A 17,793-nucleotide genomic window follows, 5' to 3' on the forward strand; every position below is an offset into this window, starting at 1 on the left:
CATCAAATCGAAATGAAAATCAAAGAATGTATTTGCCATGCGATAGGCAAATGCAACACGATTGTCTGCCCCTGACATCTTCGCATTTAAATACACTTTTATGCGCCCAAGTAGCATAAAAATCAGCATAAATATTTGCTGTTGTTGTTCTCGCCATAATGACGGTGTCGATTGCCCCGCAACCCGATTTTTATTCCCTTTTTGCAGTGCGACTGCAAATGAAATGAAAACATGCAAAACAATTAAAAACAAACAACAAAATGACCAACAACAACAATGGCCCAGGCAGCTTGTTATTGCAAATCCACCGAAGGGGTTGGTGGGCGGAATTTAAGGGACGGGGGCGGGGCGGGGGCGGAGGATTAAAACAACAAGACCATGTCGAACACCTAGCCGAAGGTATATACAACCCATCAACATCAACAGCCACCGCCAGCAGCAACAATGCCCTGCCACAACAGAGCACACAACAACTCCATTTGCTGCGTTGCAATGGTAAAATAAATAAATATTCATGTTGGAAATTTACTTGTAAACATGCAAATTGTAAAGCAGCCGCCGCCAATGAAGGACTTTGGGGAGAGCAGGGTGGAAAGGTCCGCAGTCGATTGCTTTGTTTTGGCAGTTTCAAGTGCAGGTCAAAGTCGGGGTCCTAAAATGTGGCGATTCCGAGAGAATTCGTAAAGTGAAGCCAAGCAAAATTCAATTGAACTGCGTTTGTTAAATGAAACAGTTTTAAAACATAAGTAGGTATATTGAGCTGTTAAGGCGCTCAGAATGTTGTAAGCTATTTATAAATAAATTACTGAATGGCTCATACAAACCTGTTACAGAGCTCAGAAATTGTTAAATCGCTCAGTATTTTAAATGCAACTTTTGTTTATACTTTAGTAATTATAATTACTTAGGATTAAATCAATAAGGACAAGAATAAATATTTTTATTTTTGGGATTTAAGTTATACATTTTTTTTTCTATCTATAGATCGAATATATATATGGCCATATCTATTTATATATATGTCATTTTATTTATGCACGCAAAACTTGAAAATTAATGCCCGGCAAAATACTTGGCGGTGTGTGTTTTCATGGCCCTTGGGGCGAGAAGCCAAAAACCCACACAAACTGAAAATGAAACTGGACTCCTCCCGTCCAACTGCTACGTGGACTATAACAAGGACACGTACGCAATTAATTGCAGAATTATTACAAATTTCATTACATGCTAAAATATGCAAATTGTTTGACGTTGCCTCGCCTGCAGCTCCTCTGTCTCTGTATCTTTCGCCCTCTCTCTCTCTCTCTCTCGCCTTCTCTCTCTCGCTTCCTCTTTCGGCCATGCAATTAAATGCATTTGCATACATAATAAATAAATAATGCAGATGCAACATTGCGGCATTAACTTTGCTGCTGATGTGCGAAAAATGAAAAGAGAGCGAAATTTTCTTTTAATTATCATTTTAATGTGTTTATGAACATTTGGGATAGTAAGCGAAAATTGTTCCCTAAATTGCAGGGGGGTGCATTTGCGAGTTGGGGGTGGGTTTAAATGACGGGGGGTGGAGTATGGACAGCTGCATTCGTTTGCACTGAAATGCCATAAAATGGCAACAATTTGCACGCAGCTGTCGCTTTCGAGGGGTGTTCGAGTGGTTCGCATTGAGCCGGGAGTGGGTCTCAGCTCTCCAATCCAGTTTCATTCTTCCCTTTCTCGAGTCACTGAAATTATTACGTTTTACCTTTGTAAATATCAAAAAAAATAATAAGTATTATTTATCACAACTATTGACTGCGCTATGATTTGATTAACTGAAGAAAATATATAAGCGGCATGTTGTTTACACTTTTAATTAAATATTCCAAGCCTTTGACTTACATCTTAAACAGAATAATCATTGTATTGAATTTAAGCGTAAATATTAATAAAATTGTTATTTTGCCAATAAAAATAAAATAGTTTTTACTTATATGCATTTATTTTCCTTACTGAAGCCAAAGAAAAATTGCCCACATTTTTTTCTCCAACCAAATGGACTGTGAAAAGTAACTATTTAAAAAGTAACTATTTTAAAAATAAAAAAAAAAACATGGGGTTTTTTTCAGTGCTCTGTCGTTCACTCAGCTGCAAATTGTTTGCAGCATGTCTACATAAATATTGCATGTCTACAAAATATTTGGGTTAAAAACATTTGCACAGAGCCGGAAAAAAGAATATATTTTTATTTGCATGATTGCACAGGACAGGGAGATGCAACGGGGGGGGGTTTTGTGGGTGGCAGACGGGCACATCAAGTACGGGATCTGTTGGACAAGGAATAGGTGGAGTTGGAATGGGAGTTTTGGGACCTGGGACCCAAAGTGTAGAAGGATTCGTTCCCACTGGGGACTAGGTAGGTGCTGTTGTTTCCGAATCGAATAGCTATCTTGCTATCCGAGTCTGTTTTGTCTTTATCCGCCACTTGGACCCAGCGAGGTCGATGGGTGGCCTGCACGGAATGGGCCCTTTTCTCCGCAAAACAGTGCACCCGTTGACCTGGCATTGGCAACGAAGCCCTCTGCTCCTCCGTTGCCGGCTCCTCCTCCACTTGATTGGCCTTCATGAGGGTCAATCGACGGCTGATTAGCGATCGTCTAGAGGGAGGATCGCTTCTTGGTTGCGGTGGCGGTGGTGGTGGCGGTGGAGCTGGATTCAAAACAGCCACACAATCGGGACCGCCACGTTCGCTTCCCCGACAGGTTAGTCGCGATCGACTGGCCTCATCCTCATCTAGGCGACCAAATTCACAGTACAACTCATCCAGCTTCCGCTGCAGACAGTTGCGCAGATTATTCTGCCGGCAGAGTATCTCCTCCAGCTCGTGAATCCTGCGACCCTGCGTCTTGATGACCTTCGTGAGTTCCCGCCGCACCTGCTGCTCACACTCGCAGCCGCAGGGCGGTTGGGTGTGGTAGATCGGCTCCGGTTCCGGACAGCATTCCGGCTGGCAACAGGGTTCGTCTTCTGGCAGGCCAGAGGGCCTCGTGCACTGCTCACACTGGCAAGGACACTCGTCCGTGGGATGGTGACCGCGGCCCAGGAGAAGGACGTCCGTGCAGCCGGGCAGGCAGCTATTGCGGCGCCTCCTAAATTGGCAGAAAGTAGAAAACATATTGATTGATGCAACTGAAAACTTTGCCAAGGTTTAACGTTTTGTTGAAGGCCTTAGCTTAGATAGAAATAAATAAAATTCTTTTGTTCGTTTTCCATAAATTAACTTGGGTTAAGTGCTTTTTACACCTGAATAACGTGCAAGTTTAAGTGTTTTAAAAAAGTTATTAAGGGCATACGAAACTTTTACCAATTCTACTTTCTCTTGAATCACTTTTAAGGACAGAGGAGCATACACATAAGTCACTAGTTTTTCGCACCTGACACTCGGGTCCTGCTCCTGGTCCGCCTCCTGCTGCTCCTGCTGCAGATGCTCGAGCTTCTCTTCCTCCTGCATGGGAGCGCGCAACATGGTGACCTCGGTGCCATCTATGTCCGGAAAGGTCCCGCCGGTGTCCTTAAATTCCGACTCCTGCACAAATATCTCCGTGTCCGAGTCCTTGGGATTTAGCCATTTGGTTAGCTTCACTTCCGAATCGCCCTCGGCCGCTGGAAGTGGTCGCAAATTCACGCAGGACTGACCCTTGCCGCAATACGTGGGCAGCGACGCGCCATTGAGGAGCAGGACATTAACGGTGGGGCGCTCGGGACCGGGCTGACCATCATCGGGGCACTGGCAGCCCATGGCCGCCTCTGCCGCGGCCCTTTCATCCATTCGCTTCTCTTTTTCCCGCTCCAGTGTCTTAACCGCCGGCCAATCTTCTTGGCCCGCTTCACAAAGTCGGGAATGTGCGCCACACAGACGCAACACTGGTTTTGGATGCTCTCCAGGCAGCAGTTCTTGGCCGCCATACTGGCCTGCCAGATCCTGGCCTCCTCTGCCGTCTTGGGATACGCATACGCCTCGTTGCCCTTCGCGTCCTTCGCCGGCGGCTCCTCGCCACAGATCACACATCGCCGCCCGGACATGACTGCTGATTTTTTAATTTTCCAACAAATGGATGTCGAGGAATTATCAGTTTTATACCAAATGGAATTTCAACATGAGAATTTTTAACATGGAACTATTTCTGTTTGTTTGATGGTTGAGTCGAAGGAGGCTTTATAAACAGATCAATTATAATTTTAAAGAATAAATACTTTTAGTGAAAATATTTATTTTTAAGCCTTTGATTTTATGAGAGAGACAGCAAAATCCATGTTGCTTGCGTAATTGCTTTTGCTTTTGTGCTTTTCCAATGGCATTTTTCGCTTTGAATGCTTTTGAGCAACTATAACAACGCACCTTGCGGTTTTTGCGGCAAGTGAATTGGGCTGTGAAAGCCGAACGCGCGTTGCATGCGTCGTGTGGAGCGGTTTGGAGTGAATCGAAGTGAAGGGGCGGCTCTACCTGCTGGTTGTTATGAGGTGGGAATGATTTCGAAACCGCTGTGGGCCAGACCCACTCCCGGCTGCAATTTACGGCTGGTCTCGGGGGCCCCAGAAAAACCGAGAGAACGAGATCTGGTATCTGGCATGCCGCATAAAGTGGAGCAGCGGCGAGCGCTATGCTGGAAACGCATTAAAATCAATTGATTGCGGTGGAAAATTGATAAGATATGTGAAAAATCCAGATCAGTAATTACAACAAATTTTGTAAAATAAATTGTTAAACTGGGGAACTCAAACTTGGAACACAAAATTGGTCGGGTCGGTTTTTCCATACAAATTTGTTAATTATTAAGATCTCATTTCTGTTCTCACTTTTTCTCTCTTTCATTCTCTCTTTCTCTTATCCGGTTCTTGCTCACAGATAAGAACGGTGCTCAAAGCTATGAATACATTCGGTCGATCGAAACTCAACATCCTCGATAGTATAGTGGTTAGTATCCCCGCCTGTCACGCGGGAGACCGGGGTTCAATTCCCCGTCGGGGAGATGTTGAAATTTTTTTTTTTTACAAAAACTGGTAATTTTTTTTTATGTAGAATATTTTTTTTGGGTTGCCTTTGTTTCCCAACCAACTGCCTATAAAGCAGTAAATGGTTTTGAGTTGGTTTACTTTAAAACAATAGTCAGCAAGTATTGAACTTTTTTAAGGAGTTTGCAAAGAGAATTAAATATATATTTATATTTTTGCTTTTTTATGTATTTTATTTCGTTTCTAAACAATATTTATTCCCCAAGATATTAAAACATTTCAAAAAAACTCCAAGTGTTCAATGCCATTTAATTCACTTAGGGACATATACATGTACACAAAAAAACAAACAAGAAACTACCAGAAAGTCGCGGCAACGCCCACTAAATAATAGAGAGGAAAAAGTGCGTTTCGATTCAGTCAAGCCCAGAAATCTGCGCAAAACCGCAAAACAATAGCTGAATGGGGGAATAATCTATGTCAACCACCTGCCCTGCACCATCGAGCAACGGCCAGTGGACCACAAAAATCACGTTATTTCAATTTGAATGCCGCACAATCGCCGGGCACTATTAGAAATGGGTCTATCTCTGGCCTGGTTTGGCATTCTTCAAATGCCTTTTTGTGGGTTAACGCCCACGGGCAGAAATTTGAATAATCTGCTGCCGTAATATCGCCAATTTATCACTGGCCATTTGGACCCAAAGTCCCAAAGCCCGGAGTTCCGTTCGCCAACCCACCAACTGGCCACATAAAACGAAAGCAAATGTGGGCAGTTCACATTTCACTTTCGTTTCGTTTCGTATTCGTATTCGGATTGGGTTTGGGAATTTGAAATTCGGAATTCGGAAGGGAAGAAGAAAAGGCTGGGGAGCCAGCCGCCTCTGCTCTATCGAGTTTTCCAATTTATCAATGGCAACAGCACGGAGGCGCTGTTAATGAAGAATTATGTTCATAATTTCCAAATTTATTGTCGCACATCTTCGCCCCAGTCGGCTGAGGATCGCATCGGATCGGATCGGATCGGATCGTCGGTGATCAGACCGCTGATGATGGGGGCTGTCCGACACTTAAGTGTGTCAAAATGTTGCTGCTGCCATGTGGCATGCTGGCTGCCCCCTGCTCCAGAGATTCCCCGATGGAACCATCATCGTGTCGGTTACGGAGACACATTTCAAATATTTATGATGCGTCTAGTCGAACACACAATCCAAACACTCCAATCCACGGCACTTCAGGGCCCTCGACAACTCCATGTTCATGGTTCACAGTTCAAAGAGTCATTTCAAGTTTCTCGTTACAGTTTCCAGTGAAAGTTTTCCTGTCTTTCCCTCAATTTTTTTTTCGGTGGGGTTTTCTCGGCTATTAATTTCCACTTAGTCAGCGTTCTTGGGAAAGTATTCAATTTCCACTCAATCCTTTAAATCGAAACAGATGCCAAAACATTTTCATTTTGCCATTGGCAACAGTTTTAAAGTGGATTTAATTTGTTTCACATTTTCCCCCCCGCTTCTGTTCGTTGTCCACTATTTTTAGGTTCTCATTTTTTCGCTGGCTCTCTATCTAATTTAGTGTTCAGCTCGAATGATTTTTTTGGACTGGGTCTAGTCCATAGATTTAAGTGCTCATGAGAGAACGGAAAATTTATGTGACAGCTTATTAAATTTATATGTTTGCTCTTCATTACAGATTATACCGGCAGAACGTCATTGGGGCAGAGAGTGATTGGATACACATGTGTTAGCGGGTAAGTGCTTGGATGAATGGCCCTCGAGTCGTTGCGATACGTTGGATTAAAGAGCTTTAAAACGGGGGCTTAGGTTAAGTCTACATGATCTCGCACATGTGTCAGCCTGTTGGTTTTGATCTATTTTCGAGAGATTTAAAAGCCCATGTGTAGGAGGAAATATCTAGTTAAAACTACCAATGTACATAATGTATTCAAACCAATTTTAATATATAATTATATCTTAATATAAGAGAAATTAATAACCCGTTTGGCTAATTAATTCTTTAAACCTTATACGCATGCCTATATTTTGTTCATAAATTGCGACTTTTACCATAAATTTCGAGCTAGGATAATAAACAAGCTAAGGCTAAAGCTCTAAATACATATTTAATAAAAGCACTAAAATGTCCAAACTAATCAAGACATAACACCTCCGTTAGTGGTCAATCTTCTCTGTATTCAAGTGCCTTAAAACGGTCTTTTAAGTACCACTAAACGTGCCTTGCCTTGAACACAAACCTGCTAACCCCATTCAATCCGTACTTAAATCAAGTAAACCAAACCTCCACCTACCTGTCAACCCGGCCGTTGGCACCTTCAGCAGAAGAGATAACTCAACTTGGCTCAGCTCGGCTCAACTCGGTGCTATCGCTTTATGCCATTCCAAAACTGCAGTAGACTTGATGTGAAAATTCACACTATCCGCGCCGCATAGAAAAAATGTCCCCAAAAAATCGCCGGCGCTCTGGCACTTCATTAAATAGACGCCGTGGCGTCGCTTTTCCCCCCAAACGGGGGTAGAAAAAAATGAAGAAAAACCTAAATGGAAAAAATTCGTTGACGTCGCTGGCGTTGACGACCGACCACACCCCCCACATTACTTGGGGGTCCAGCTCGGGAAACTTGCTTATTTTTCACACATGCGCATCAACAAAAACAACAACCGCAAAAGGGAAAAAATTACGAGAGGCAAAAATTTAAGCAACAAATTCGTTGCCTTTTTTTGTTGTTGTTGTTGTTGCCCCGCTCACATTGTTTATGATGACAATTCGCCGTCGTTGTTGTTGCTGTTGTTGTTGTCGTCGACATGTGGCCATAAAGTTGTCGGTAAATAACAAACAGGCCTTTACTCTCATCCAACTTTTTCCTTTAAAAATACCGAAACAGCAGTCGTCAACTTTTGGAGTATCCTTTGTCGTGTGTTGAAAGGATGCCATCGCTGAAAGTCCCGGAATTGCAACGACAAAACAAAAAGCCAGGCTTTTTAATTTTAAAGAAGCATTAATGAGCGAACTATTACTTAGTATTTCATTACCATTTGTAGCTTAATTAAAGTCGTTGTGTTCTTTGTTTGCCACTATTTTTAAATTATTACCAATCTTTTATTTTTAATGAGCAATTATCTTTTCTTGATCATCTTTTGGTATAAGCATTTTTGGGTGTGAAATCATCATATAAATTAATTTAGCCATTTCAAAATGTTTCTGTCCGTATCTGAAAATAATTGCTAAATTAATCCTTTTCAGAAATATCTTAATGGCTACCAAGAAGATACTTCGAGCATATCCAAATGATTCTCTGACATCATCAGCAAAAACCTGTAAATTGTCTAAAATTTAAATTTGCCAAAACAATTATTTTTATTTGTTTTTTTTTTTGTTTTTAAATTTTGGGTCTTGTCTGAGATCACCTTAGACATAAATTAAACCTGCACTTGACTAAGTGATTGAATTATAGCGACGACCTTCAGGCACTCGATTTCAGGTGGAAATAATTCCATAATTTGCCATGCTGATTACCACCAACCAAAGCTGACAACGCAATTTGTTTTTCGAAAATTCTGAACGTGTAATTGTCATGTTGTCAGGCAAACAATGGACAACCCCCCCAAAAAAAAAGGCAGCCCGAAAAGCGCGCTCACAGAAAAATAAACAAATCCGCAAAGCAACTTGAGGCCCCACCCAAATGCCGTCTATTGTTTGACTTTTTTTCCAACGGCTTCGGTCGCATAAATAACCAGAAATTAGCAGGCAAATAAGTCAAGTCGCATGTAAACTCGTTTTTGGCATTGAAACACCTGCAAAGCGATTCTTGGCTTATTCCAAGTGCTAAATCACCGGCCCGCCAGTTAGGGGGTAAAAGTTGAACTGGCTAATTTAAATTTATATACTGGAGATCTAAGCCAAGATGCGGCCCCCTGATTTATGCCCACCAGATTGTCACTGGCGATAGCGAAAATGATATAGTATATATAGGAAACACGCACCGATGGGAATTGTATGCAAATGCGATCCGCTTGATGAGCCGCAGATAAAGATTGGATGCTGGCATTGATGTAAGCAGAAGCAGAAGCCCTCGACAAGAGATCTGCTCTCGAGTGCCACTTGTTGAACGGATTTGTCATTGGTTCTCTATCTGTTTTGTGCGTTTTTTTTTGTGGGTCGTCGATTGAAGGTAAACCGATGATGACGTATTGTTAGGGCTTATGACAAAAGGCGCTCTAATTTGGATTAGCTGGTGGGCTTTGCCTTGATATTGAATTCGATTGCGGCGAAATCAATCAACCGAGGTCTGAGGTAATTGAAGCTACAAAACAGCAGGGCATACAGAGCGGCAGGCACGTCTAAATCGCTCATAAAAAAGAAATTCATCTTCATAAAGACGAAGAAAAAAAAAAATCACAACAAAAAAAGGGAAAACAAAAACAGACACCGACTCAGGCACAGGCACAGAGAAATAAAAACCGGCAGCTCGTTGGCTCATAAAAATCCAGCTGCGAGAGATAGTTTACTTGCGGTAATCACGCCAAAAGCAATGCCTCCTCTCAATGCAACCATCCCCATCATAAACACTTGAAAAACTGTTGGAAATTTTTGATGTACCACTTACAAGTGAGGCTGGCTCGAAAGGTTTTCATTTTCGGCCCGTCTGTCCTTCCATTTTTTCGTTCGAAAATTACATTTAATGTGTGTCTGAGATTTCGATAGAGGCGTGAACCTGTTGAGCTACTTTCAAAAGTATCTTGTGGATGCCGGCATCCGTTCTGAGCTTCGATGGAAAGAAAACAACAAAAACAAAAAAACACAAAGAGAAACGAAAACAGAATCATCATTTGTTAGAACCTGTCGATTTGGATTCAGTTGGCAGCTCATCGACCCTAATCGCATTTGAAAGTTATCGCATCTACGAGCTACGAAAGCTATGGCTCTGTTAATTGTCAGAGAGTTTGGCTTTTCCCGGCGATTGCCTTTTTTTGCCTCGGCTTTCTTTTGGCTAAGTTGGCTAATTGCCATATTAACCTTTTGGCCCCCTGCGATGATGACGACCATGATAACCAAAGTCCGGCTGCGTGCTCGAATTGTAACTGCGCCTCTGACTTTGAGTTGGCTTATTTGCAAGTTGGGTTTGATGACGGGCCCAGTGGTCCAGTGAAAGTAATTAGTGGTTGCCAACTGTCCGCTGGCAACTGGCCTTAGGGTGAAAGCTGAGCTTTTAATTGCCCGTGCCGCATAATCAATCAGCTGGTTTTGTAATTGGGATCTGTCGGCCCGAAAGCGAAAGTGTTCGCTTAGAAAATTCTGGACATGTCGGGGGTTTGAGGTCGTGTTGTTTTGTAGGGATAGTAAAATAAAAAAATACTTTCCCAGTAATGCAATCTTTCGTTTGCTAGGTCCAGCGAACTCTGATTTTATCACTGCAATAATTTATTATTACTATTAGTATTAAAACTTTCAGTTAATACTAAATCTGAATAATGAATAAATTTTCAAAACAGTATTGATATCATTTTTAAAACCAATTTACTTAATGTTCTGTCGGTTAATAAATGCACTAAATTTTTGTTTTATATCTACATAAATAATACAAAAAGTGCAAAGTAAAAATAAATATCTGACTATTGAATTCGAAATTTTATAAATTTTAAACTAAATATTAAATGATATAATTTTGGATGCATAATTTAATATTAAAATATTTAAATCAATTTGGATGATATTATTTTTAAAAGAATTTCTATTTGATTTCACTCTATGATTTTAATTGAAATACAAATTTTCAGAACGATATTTATGAATTCCAAAAATTCTCAAAATAAAAATTTATAGCAATTTTAAAATGTTCATATAAAAAAATACAAAAAATACAAAGGCAAATCAAAACGAATAATATTCAATTTGAGTTCAAAATATTTTGACTTACTTCGTTTCTTTTACCAGTGCTAACCAAAAAAAGGGAAATATACAATGAATAAAATATCCCTTGGCAATAATTATATCTCCCGCGATCAACCATCACTTCCAGCCAATCCAAGTCACCCGGAATCGTCATAAGAACAAAGCTCTCACGCTCCCAACCTTCGGGGAAACGATCTCCCCCACTTGGTTGGTTCCCATCCTGGCACCAAATCAACCCCCAGTGCACGGCATTCCGAAGTGTTTTCGAAAACTGTGCCAAAGATCTCTTACTGCGATCTCTCGCCCTCCCTCTGCCATCCACACGAATTCGATCGAGGAGTGACCCCATAGCAACATACACACACTATGGCGACTGGTGGATACGGATACAATACACCAGCGATCTGGATCGGAGATCAGCAGCCGCGGAAAACAAAACCAAGTCAAGTCAAGTCAAGAAATGAACATCAAGCTGAGATGATTGTCATAATTAAGGATGTTGGATGTATTTTATGTTGGCATCTGCCAGACGCATGAAGAATGGCGGTGCAGGGGAGATTCTTCTGCAGCACTCGGGGCACTTGTAAAACCAACAGATAACCGTAAGAACGAGTTATTCTTTTTTTTTTCAATTTTTTTCACTGCCTCTGCCGCTTTGCTGCTCTGCTTTTGATTCACAAAAGACCCGCGCGCACAGAAGACGAAGCTTCCGGTGAAGTTCAGGTTTCTGCTGCCGCTCCTCCATGTGTGTGCACCCCGATTCTCGCTCGTTTGCCTGGTTCAAGATCAGCCCGGCACATCTCATAATTGCAGCTAAGCAAAATTATATAGCCCAAGTCGAGTAGAGATCCAGATCAGCCCGAGCGCCGCAGAGGAGCATGTGTGTGAAGGGGTCTCAACTTGTCTGTGCAAATATTTCCAGGCGATCGGTCTTTGGTCTTCGGACTGTCCCATCTCCCATCTCCCAGCTGCAATCCACAACAATTACCGGCCGACAATCTCTGTGGCAGCGTGGCAAAGTGGCAGACCAAGGCCCGCGAGATGCTTTAAGAAAGAGGGTCGCGGCAGAAGGGGTTGCCTCGCACTCGAGACAAATGTATATCATTCATCAAATTAAAAGTTCAACTGCATTGCAGCGTTTTGCCAGCCAGCCTGGCCTGACTCTGCGGCTCTGACTGCCTGTCTGCCAGCCGTGAGTTAAATTGATAAACGGGTGGCTTCACAAGTTTCGAAAATAGTAAATGCATATTGGACATCAGATTATCAGAGTTAATCCTTGTAGTATATTTATTCCAGAATGACTGCTTTTGAGTTACTGATTATAAAAGGTCGCTTTTAAAAAAGCAGCTTTTAACTTTAAAACCGGATTGTGTATTGTGTTTATTTTGTATTGTAGAAAATATTTAAATAACACAAATTCCGCGAAACTTAAAGCTTCTTAAGAGGCTATCTACTAAGGTCTAAGAAAAGGGCTATTTTTAATTGAATCATTATTATTCGATTATTTCCTAGTATCTCAGCCCTTTAAGCCAAACTCACACAATACAGACTGTTAAAAATAAAAAGCATTGTTAAATATATATTTGATTTTAAATATTGGCATTTAAATAGGAAAAATTTATTTTTGATTGATTTATATTATGATCCCTTGTCGTTTTGAAATAGATATAGAATATATTTTGAAATTAATTTTAATTAAACTTTAGCTCTTAAAACTTTTAAAGAAACCCTCGCCGAGTGGCAGCCAGGCTGTCATCTTGAACATGCAACATGACCGCAGCTCTGAGGCAACAACTGTTGCCGCCGACTGTTGCTCTATTTTACAGCCCGCTCCGGGGCGTTCTCCCCTCTCTCTCGCACAGCTATGTCCGACTCTTTCTCCTGCCAATCATTGGCTGGGGCTTGGGCTGCTCATCTTTCGACTTCATTCACTCAGACATCAGCTGAAGTGGATTCTCCTTAACCCTGCCACACTCCATCAACCCCCCGGCCCCCGTCGCTTTCCACTTGTTGCCGTTCGCTCGAATGCAAGTTTTTATTTTTATTTTCATTTTTATTTTCCTCGAGTCTGGCCAAAATGCTTATTAAAAGGGCTTTTCAACTCGAATGGTTTCCTTTGGGGGGCACTCACACTAGCACTCACACGTAGTTGGATTATTTTATGGCCCTAGAACGAAGGAACGACCGCCCTGCCCTTTGACCTCAGACCACAGCTCTGTATTTTCTGTATTTGAAAATAACATTTATGAGCTTAAGATGGCTTAAGACTTTTTATTGGTTATTAGTTGTTGCCATTTTGCTGCCGGCCGAGCTGTGTGTTTTTTGAGCCCCGGGATTTATGTCTTGATTTTCGGGCTGCAAAGAGTTGGACCGGAAGGTCTAAGGAAGCTCTATGGTCCGACCGAAATCAAAGTTCCTAATAAGCTTAACACGTGCTGGTCATCCATTTTCAGTCACCGACTCTGCTTTTCTTTTCCTCTCTGCCAGACTTTAATCTTTAATTGCTTTTCTGGGTGCGTTTTTGTGGGAGGTTTTCTTTAGTTTAGTTTATGTTTAACCAAGCGATTTTGGTAACCCAAGTTAAAAGGAAACAATGGCTGGCAGCAAGCGAATTAAGAAAATAAAAGCAATTAAAACCGGAAACAAATTTAAAATGCCTTAAAATTAAAAACACAATCTAAGAGCAATTTTGTTCAATCATTTTATTCAATTCATGAACTAAGAGTAGGAAATACTAATGCTAGACGAAACCATTTACCAATTTATGAATAAGTTGTTATTTCGGAACCTATATTTAATGTTGAGCAAAAATAAATCCGTAACTTTCCTCATGTCTTCACTGATCACTCGATACAATAATTATGCCAAAATTTGGTAGCAGCCCCCTTAATAGCGAACCATTAATCCGGAACCAGTTTCTACATGTTTTGCTTTCGAAGCCCGACGATCTGTGGGATGATTCATCGGCGGCAATTATCCCCAACATGGCAATTATGCAATTTTCCACCGGCTCCGAACACTTGTCGCACTTTAATGGCCAGTTGCCAGTGGCCAGGGCCATATCCGATGATTCACACGCCTCCGGGCCATTTAGATATGTTGCGAATTCCGCACGCCCCGATGCAGATCTACGAAGAGCGAAAATCTTTGCACTTGAGACAATGGAAATCAGAAAGTCTCGCATGGTATCCGATAACTTTGGCGACCGCACATGACTAAGGCAAAGATGGAGCTGCGAGATGCGAGATGTGAGATGCGAGATGAAGATACATACCTGGAGGCGGTGGAGCGGACTTCAAACGAGTGCCGCCGTTCGCATAGCCACTCCGGCTATCTGCAGCTAACTGTAATTGTATCTAACAGCCACGTTTGACAAGCCGTAGAGACAGAACACCACAAAAAGCGTTCCGAAGTCACAATGGCAACGCGTCGCCCTGGAACTTGTCTGACTTTTTATGGCCAACGGACAACAACGGCATCAACGCGTGCTGGCAGCTTCAATGCTGTACAGCATCTATAGACGCCCCACCTCCTAGTACTCCACCTCAGCGATGGTGGGGCCACCCAAAAATGGTCAACGTAGCGCCACTCAAAAGAGCGAACGAAACCGACAGATACAGATAGCTGGAGCAACTAGCAGATACAACTTGCCTCCGGCCTTGGACAGCACTTTGCTGGCTCAAATACTTGGCCATCCAGATACGTTTGCCCACCCCCATCCCCACCCCAACTTCGATTTGTGCCGTTTGCCTTTGAATTATGGGTTGGAATCAAAAAGCAACCATTATTTAAACTTTAAAAAGGGGGAGTGTCCCTAGAAAAAATAAACAAAGCCAGTTCTAGGGAAAATGCAATGCAAAAAGTTGGGGGAATCGAAAAGTCGGGGAATGATTGAAGCCATGCTTTTGCACGGGGAAAAAAATTAGCATGCATTAGCTTGTATTTAAGCAAATAATAAAAATAATTGTTATCTAAAAACAATATATCTTATAATATTGGTTTAAAAACTAAACGAATGTTAAGCAAATGCTAAAGTTCCTTAACCAATATTGTAAAGCAATCAAATAATATTAGTCTTAAAGAATGTTGATTAAGTTTTCTTGTATTACGATTCTGGAAGTTCATAAGCTCAATGTTTATAATCAATAATCGAAAATTGCTTTGACATTTTTACTGTGTAAGTACAAATTACACATGAAAACAACTAGAAACAGCAATGTGGACTTCAGAGAACTATCAAGTGGAAAACTAAAATGGAAAATGGGAAGGAGAAGGAGAAGGAGACAGAAAAGGAGCGGAGCGGAGCGGAGTCGGGGATAAAGTCAGTTTGGGGAGCCAAGTCAACACGCCAACACTTGGCAGGCCGACAACAGCCCGGGGGAAATTCTGGGGCAAGGACTCGACGGTCTGCATCGAGCGTCAATTGAGTGGCAAACTGGAGCTGGAGGAGTTCTACACTCTACACGCTACATCCTGTCCCTCGAACGAACACTCCCCTATTGTCAGAGTAAATAATAACTTATGTGCGGTGTCAGGGCCAAGATATAGTATAGTATAGTATAGGAAAAGCCGTTAGCCATGACCACGGAAATCCTTTAGCTGTTCGCATTTCCTGCCCCCTCGATGAGAAATGTAAATATAAAGAAAACCGAACTTTAACTTCGATTCACGCTCCGCCTGATGGTCTTTCATCAGACCGAATTGTGTAACCATCGAATGCAGTGAACTGGCTCCAGAGCTCCAAGCACATAATGTTAGCCCCTCGAACAGAAACTTTTTGCCCGAATTTGTCAGCAGAACAGGCAAAAGTTGAAGGGGAAAAAAATGTTTTATGAAAGGGAATTTTGGATGAAAGTAACTGAAACCAGGAACGAGAATCGAGAATCGAGCCAGAACTCTGGCAGTTAAGTGCAAATTATCGGATCGGCATTAGTAGAGCGAGAGACCGCGGGAGCAAGTGAGATATATGTAGATAAAGAGCAGGAGGGATGGAGCCAAGCTTTTGTGGTTGCATTTGCTAATGGAAAACTGGGCTGCTGGCTGCTGACTGCTGGCTGCTGACTGCTGGCTGCTGGCTCCGGGTTTCCTTTTCCCTTTCACCCTTTTTGTTTTTGCGGCCCCAATGCTGCAGTGCACTAAACGTGGCGCAAATAAAAACGAAAAATTTGCATGGCCCGGCAGATAAATTTTCAACACTTCCCCAACAGTTATTCCCAGAAAACCACCGTAAACATTTTCACGCAGCCGACATTTGATTACTCAATGGGAACTGAGAACTGCGAACTGAGAACTGAGAACTGCGAACTGAGAACTGCGAACTGCGTTTGCAACTGCAGCAGAAACGAATGTAAATATTTTTATTAAGGCGAAAGAGCAGCTTGTGATTCTCCCGGTTCGCAGAAACAATATTTATGTGGAATCGACTTTATCATAGAGTGGTTCAATTTCCGAAACACCAAAGCCGGGGAATGGCTAAGCGCCTTAAGAGTTGTAAATAAAATCAATTGATTTCTTATTTATAAAGCGAATTCGAGAACTGCCACCTACTAAGCCCTTGGCAAACATGACAAAAGAAGCCGACGCAGATCCCGAGCCGGAACAAGTAAACAAGCCCATAAATAAATTATTTGCTTAGGAGCAGAGTCGGCAATCGGGAGTCAGGAGTCAGGAAGAGTCAGAACTAGGCCTTCTTTGGCCACCAAAGGGGGAGGTGTGCAAATATATATAAATACCCACTCCCATATATATTTATTTTTTCGTGTTTCCGCTTAGTAAACACAACTGAAATGACAAAAAGGCAGCGATGTCTTGACCAACTTGAGCAGGCTTCCCCCCTGGAAACATTATCAAGGCAAACAGCGGCATAATGGAGGACCAGCCTGAGGAGTGCAAAAAAAAAAAAAGGAAAAAGGAAAAAGGAAAAAAAGACGAACTCGGGAACTATTACGCTGTGTGTGGTCTACTCAAAAGGGAATGGGCTGGGAATAGGGCTGGGTCATTGTGATAAATAAGTAAATAGCCGGAGACAGGCTCAGACCTCAGATCGATTTATGCAAAGCTCCCCCGGTCGGTCGGCCAAACAGCGCTTTTAGTGACGTTAAGGGGCGTGGTCCTAAATGTTTAATGACCTGCAAATAAAAGTTATGCCATGGCAGGCTGCGGGGACATTAACGAAGCGGATGATTATATCAGGCAAAAAACAGGCAGAGGAAATGGAAATCCGTTGATAAGCCCAACTCATTTGAGGCCTAACATTGGCATTAGTCGGGGATATAATTAGCCTAAATCACATGTGACTTGCATAAATGTGGTACACTTTTATACAAAGCACAATAAAATATAAGAAAATTTAAAAAGGGATTTGTTCCAGGAAAGTTAAATGACAGAACTGCAGATCCTCAAAAATCACCATTTATTTTAATAATCCAGTAAAAAATGATTATTCGTGTTCAAAAGCAAAATATTCCATTTTTAATATATGCAAAGAGGTCTTAAGCCAAACTTTGAACAAAAAACCATGCAAATCAGCAGTGTTGTGTTTGTCACCTGAAAAAAAGTTAAAACTTCAAATTAATCATTGTTAAACAACAGCACACCTTAGGATGCTAAGAATATGCATGATTTCTGCGGAATCTGCGATTGGTGAAACCAGAAATGTATAGAGATTAAAATGTGTTTTTATATACTTAGACCGATCATTATGTCATCGCTTCGGTTCGATGTCGAATGCACAGACATCAGCACCCAATTAACCTTAGCAATATATTTTTATAAAAATTCATTTTTCTAGCTTATCAAGGGAAACATTCCAGCGTGTGTATGTTTACATAGATTCATTTGGATTGGATTTGCATTGGTTGCCGATCCGTAATTACGCTAAACGTTATGCGCATTTAT

At 41.8% G+C, this 17,793-nt stretch overlaps 2 protein-coding genes and 1 non-coding gene across 3 annotated transcripts in view; 2 read left to right on the top strand and 1 right to left on the bottom strand.

Moving 5' to 3' along the window:
* LOC128257728 (leucine-rich repeat-containing protein 15) overlaps positions 1–17,793 on the top strand; it is a 54,260-nt gene that overhangs the window by 17,271 nt on the left and 19,196 nt on the right. Inside the window, exon 2 of the mRNA XM_052988897.1 lies at positions 6,679–6,736. The gene's annotated coding sequence lies outside the window, so the exon portion shown is untranslated. The remainder of the gene's footprint in view (positions 1–6,678; positions 6,737–17,793) is intronic.
* LOC128257729 (uncharacterized) lies at positions 2,206–4,302 on the bottom strand. Its single transcript, XM_052988899.1, is given in 3 exon segments — positions 2,206–3,125; positions 3,411–3,828; positions 3,831–4,302. Coding segments are annotated over 3 exon segments (1,482 nt in total). The 5' UTR covers positions 4,060–4,302; the 3' UTR covers positions 2,206–2,290.
* On the top strand, positions 4,935–5,006 carry Trnad-guc (transfer RNA aspartic acid (anticodon GUC)). Its single transcript has one exon. It is a non-coding gene; the product is annotated as a tRNA-Asp (tRNA).

Source organism: Drosophila gunungcola (genome assembly GCF_025200985.1).
Source record: "Drosophila gunungcola strain Sukarami chromosome 3L unlocalized genomic scaffold, Dgunungcola_SK_2 000002F, whole genome shotgun sequence".
In the NCBI taxonomy this organism is placed as follows: Eukaryota; Metazoa; Arthropoda; class Insecta; order Diptera; family Drosophilidae; genus Drosophila; species Drosophila gunungcola.